This window comes from Mus pahari, chromosome 19 (assembly GCF_900095145.1).
Source record: "Mus pahari chromosome 19, PAHARI_EIJ_v1.1, whole genome shotgun sequence".
Taxonomy (NCBI): Eukaryota; Metazoa; Chordata; class Mammalia; order Rodentia; family Muridae; genus Mus; species Mus pahari.
Window position 1 is genome coordinate 20,216,195 of NC_034608.1, and position 5,380 is coordinate 20,221,574.

Genomic DNA, 5,380 nt, shown 5'->3' on the forward strand with positions numbered 1-5,380 from the left:
TCAATTAGAGCTTACCTAATCCTTCTGGAAAATTCCCCTAGCCCTGCATAAAAGGGGCTTAGGTTAGGAGCACCTACACTCGACATCATTTTGATGAATGGTTGGCCACCACCAACCCCCCTCCTCTGCAAAGTTTCTGCAAAATATATGTTCTTTGCCATTGCATACTGTTTGAGTATGGGGTCTTCCTTCAGTGATCCTTGGATCCTAAGACGTAGCTCTGACAGCCACAGTGCTGAGAGGTGACATGTCAGGACCAGCGAATCTGGAGATGCAGAGGCAGCCAGGTGCATCCACACCTCCTCCTCAGAGGAGTCGTTAATGTTTTCACGGCCGTGATGGAAACCAGAAGAAAGCAGGAGAATGGAGGGAGGGTTCCCTGTTGGGATAAAAGCTGATTGTGGCAGGGCAGTGCCACCAGGTGTGTATGTGGAGAGGGGAATGAAGCCAAGACTTTGTCATCGGATCCACAATGGGGAGATTGGAATGGNGGGTCCCAGGCATGAGATGGTGCCTGCCCACGTTCAGGGTGGGTTGTCCACCCGAATTATTATTCCCACCTCAGTTAATAATCTCTGGGGACACACTCAGCAGTCATAGCCCCAAAGGTGCGCTGCATTAGTGCCCTGGAGTCTCTCATTTTTTATATGTTCCCAAAAGACAGTACTGCCGCATGAATCGGCCACTCTCTATGTCCAGATAGATGTTGGAGTCTCCCACAGAGAAGACATTGAGAGAGACCTTCCATACAGACCCAGGGTTAGGCACAAACCATACCCAAACACCCATTTGCACAGAGACCCTTTATTGAGCAGGGAAGATAAATTAAAATGGCTGCTATCTGACTTAGGCAGAAAACTGCAGCAATTGACATTGAGGTATATATATATTTTTGTATGCTGTTTTATTGTATGCTATGGCTAGTGTATATAAAATAGTTAAACCTCGTGAAACAGAAATCCATGAAAATTCAGAGAGGTCGACGTTAAGGACCGACGAGGAGAGGACTGTGTAGTGTGTCATGGCACATGCTAAAGTGAAGCTTTTGCATAGACCAAACGCAGCTCTCTTAAATACCCACTGGTTCATGAAAAATGCTTTGAGAAGCCTTAAGCTATATGACTACAGAAAGGAGCAGACTTTCTGGGGTCTGAGGGAGTTGCACTTGAAGTACACTCCAGTCAGCAGAGGGTCATGATGAGCATTCTGCGGACAGATGTGTTTCAAATCTGCAGCTGCCTGGGAAACTGTCACACGGTTGAGCCCAGGCTCCAGCTGGAACTGCTGAACCACCTTCTTCATGGCGATGATACTGGAAGAACCTGACCTGGTTCTGGAGGGAGCCGTGCTGACATGTCAGTCCAAATATGGAAGTATAATTTTTAAGGAGAGAAAAAAAGGGTGATCTGTGTTGCATGGGGTAGGACATGGTAGTATATTTGGCCCAAAGGCACAGAGGGTAGGGATAAGAGACGGAGACAGGAGATGGAGGAAGACGAAAAGGGGTATTTGTCCCTTTGGATGGAGAGGAGACATGTGGTACATAGGAAAATGGCACTTCATACAGCTAAAAGGGGAAACCCCATGTTAGGATGAGGTGTTTAATTTTAATTGGGCATGTTAGTTAGGTGAGACATAGGGGCTTTTAAATGGTGGATTTCAATAATTGGGTATCTGGATCTTGGTAGTCAGCCTCAGGAGGAGGGACTAGATACATAAGGGACAGCAAAGATCAGCAACGTCTCCAGACCCACAAGCATTGCACAGCTTTGGCAGCTTGCTTTAGGAATGTAGTCTAAGAGTTTTTGGTTTTTGTTTGTTTGTTTGTTTTTTGTTTTTGTCTCAGCAAGGCACAGGGAATAGGAAAGAGGAAAAAGGCCTGCCAGAGCCATGCTAGCCATGTTCTCCACTCCAGAGCTGGCCAGACTGGTGCCACCTTACTATCCCACGAGCCATTGGTCCACTTCTTCACTTCTTACTTTCTTCCCTTCGTTGCTTCTTAGCTTCTTTGGATGGAAGAATGTAACTTTAACTTTTTCAAATCTTACTTTTAATTCTTAAATTCTTTAACCTTCCTTGCAGCCCAACACCCACCAAACAAAGGATACTGGGGAAGTTGACCTGTTTAGAAAGGCTCTTTGGAGCAACTCCTATCTGTGTTGTCTGGAAATCAACAGTTCAGTTCACAGGTTAGCAGACAGCAACATCTCGTTCCACTTGAAAACACCTCATGGATATAGCAGCAGTCAAGTTTGTTAGAGTCAGGATAGCGAACAGGAATCAGCAGTGGTGACATGACCTAGCAGAGACAGCCAGGCCTTGGCTTGAGTCAGCACCAGGGACCAGGAGGTACACCAGGAGAAGGCTGTGCCTCTCTCAGGGAAGCAAAGATCAGCAACGTCTCCAGACCCACAAGCATTGCACAGCTAGCTCTATAACCCAGCCCAGGTCTCTCTCCATCACTCCAGAGACTCCTATTTATACCCTCCAAACATCATTTGTCCTCCGCGTGCCTTTCCTCAGCACGTGTCTTGTCTCAGTAAAATATCATCCAACACAACGGACTCTCCAAAGAACCCTTAAAGTTCCCACTTCAGAGTCACACCAGGTAGCAAATCTCAGAGATTTATTGGAGGGTCAGGGTATGGNGAGGAGAATCCAAGGATGGCTGCCTCTGCTCCTGTAAGTGGACAGCAGGGAACTGAATAATGGGCTGAGTTTACATAGGATTTCTTAGGGGGCGGAGCTTTTCAGAGCAGAGATTTCCAGAGTGAGGATGGGTTGGATTTCACATCCTGAGTTTAGGGAACTCAGGGATTGGTGGTTTTTTTCACCCCCTTTTCCCTGCATCAGACCCGTGGATTGGGATGCGGAAACCCTTGCAGCTACAGCTGGCTTTGGTTTAAATCACTGTTGAGTTGCTTGGGAAGCTAGCTGGAGAGGAGGTGTTGCCACCATGCAGAGTTTATTTTCATTATTTTATTTTATTTTATTTTTTGGGGACAGCTCCTGTGGGTGGTATATCTTAAAGACCATAGTCTGAAGCAGAAAAGGAGGTGAGAGCATCATGGACAGCTCCTATCTTTATAACCCACGACAGCTGCAGGCACAGGAGGTGTTGGAGTTTTGACAGGTGAAGCCATTTTAACAGCTCTAGCTAGAAGCTGCTCAGGGACTCCACACGTGAAGTACATTATATGAACTCAGGGACACTTTGCAAGGAAACTACTTTCTATATAATAAATATATTATTGGTTTTAAACAAAAGAACTGAGGGCCAGCAAGGTGATTCAGGGTGTAAAGGCATCTGTTGCCAGACCTGACATCCTGATTTAGATTCCTGGGATCTAAACGGAAGGACAAAACTCACTCCCCAAATTGTCATCTGTCACGTGCAACTTCACGCATGTGCGTCAACACACGAGCACACTAAATTAAATGTAATAAAAGAATTGACATCTATGTCTAATCTGAATGGTCATCTTCCCAGGACCGAGGAGGGTAAAACATCTTTGGTGGCAATCTGTGCCGTCGCCTGCTCCCTGCTCATATGTACAGTTTAGAAGGATCTGCAGTGACTGGGCAAAGAGCATTGCTCACAGAAGTCTCCCAGATACCATGTGACCCTGCAACTGGAGGAAGACCGCTGCAGCAACTGCCACCGACCGTTGCCGAACACGCACTTTCTACGCATGCGTGCTTTCTGAGGCGGCCAGTCATTGGCTTCCCTGAGGACCAATAAGATGCAGCAGTTCTCTAGGCTTATCCAATCAAGTCATGAGACGAGTACTCATTAACCAATGGGACTTCGAGGGTCTTGTCTGACTGAGGTCACGATGGGCAGGCCTGAGAGGAATTGCGCATGTGCGGAGCGGCCTGTAGCGCACAACTGTAAGCGCCTTCTGAGGCTGAGATTCTGGTGAGGACGTTCTGAAGCCAGAAAGAATTTTGCAGCTTAAAAGGAAACGTAGCAGTGAGAGATCAGATCCTCGAGACCCACAGAAAGAAGCCAGTGAGGAGGAGCAGGGAAAAGGAGGGAGAGGGGGCGGACGGGGCGGCGGGGAGGGTGTCCCGAGTTTGAGAAAGGAGGGCTGGGTGTGGACGCCATAGTCTGATGAAGGGAAAACATACTGACGCGTTGGTTTTGAGGGAGAACTCAGACCTGGCACTCTGCTCTGAGGGAGGAGGGCTTTGCTCTTACTAGCTTTCTTCCCTGGGTCTTTGAAACGTGCTCAGTTCTGGACTTGGTGTCGAAGGAAGTGTCTGGGATCTGGTCACCCATGAATGAAGGAGGAGGCTGGGGTTTGTATCCCTTCGTGGCCTGTTGGACTCAGTCGTGAAGAAGGAAGCTGAGCCACTAGAATCCTGGGTCCTGGGGAGTTGGGGCTGTGAGAATAGAACCTAAAAGCCACATTCGTAGGACAGACAAACCTTCAGAAATCCAGTTCTGTTGGAGCTAGGTCCTGAGGACCGAGAAGCCGAGGCCTTGTAAAGGTTCTGCTTGGGCTCCGAAGTTCTGATGCTTAAAGCAGAGGGTTTCTGGGGGTATTGTCCTGAATCTAGACCCTGAAGGAACACAGTTGCTGGGATCCTGGTCTTAAGGGAAGCCATAGCTGAGACCGAAATGTTCAGACAGAGAACCGGAGGCAGGGTAAGCCTGGTGGAACCGCCGAGAGCTTCAGAACAGACTGGCTTCCCTTCCTTAGGTTCTGGTTGAATTGACGCCTGTAGTTTATCAGTTCCCAGGTCCTGATCAGCTCTTCCCAGCCTCAGGGAAGCCATGGGACCCTGCCGCATCCAGTGTGTCCTGCTCCTCTCTCTGCTGGGCTNCTTCCCCTGCTCAGGTGAGGAGCAACTGGCAGTCATCCTTTGAATGTCAGAATGTACTACATTCCCCTTAGTGTCTCTTCACAGATTGGAGGAGGAAACCATGTGCAAAGGCCTGNGAAGGACCTTGTGTCTGGCAACACCTAGCTCTCCTACCCACTNTTGGAGGCCAGCACCCTGCCCACACTTGATTTCAGGCAGGAAATCAAAGATGCACGTCCCATGTTCCATCATCAATATAGGGTGCCCACCATATTGTCCCCTGTGTTCCTCATCTCCTTGCTGTCCCCTAAGTAGATTTGTCACACTAGAATATGTCCATCCTCCTCCTCTTCCCAGACCCTATGCGATGTCCCCTCCCCTGTGGGACTGTATCAGGGGCCTAGGGACAAAGAGGGGATGTGCATATGAAGACTTGGGAAGGCCTAGTCACACAGGCACCTGGTGGCCATTCTGAGAACTCAAAGAGTTTAGATGTATCTTTGATATTTTAAATTATGTACATGGGTTTCTCTCTCTCTCTCTCTCTCTCTCTCTCTCTCTCTCTCTCTCT

At 48.3% G+C, this 5,380-nt stretch overlaps 1 protein-coding gene and 1 pseudogene across 1 annotated transcript in view; one reads left to right on the forward strand and one right to left on the reverse strand.

The window, feature by feature from the left end:
- Positions 1–1,122: 1,122 nt before the first annotated feature.
- On the reverse strand, positions 1,123–3,694 carry LOC110336912 (annotated as a pseudogene).
- A 1,086-nt stretch (positions 3,695–4,780) lies between these two features.
- Positions 4,781–5,380, forward strand: part of LOC110336178 (CD177 antigen-like) — a 4,210-nt gene continuing 3,610 nt past the window's right edge. Inside the window, exon 1 of the mRNA XM_021218619.1 lies at positions 4,781–4,844. Within this exon, the coding sequence (XP_021074278.1) occupies positions 4,781–4,844 (64 nt within the window). The remainder of the gene's footprint in view (positions 4,845–5,380) is intronic.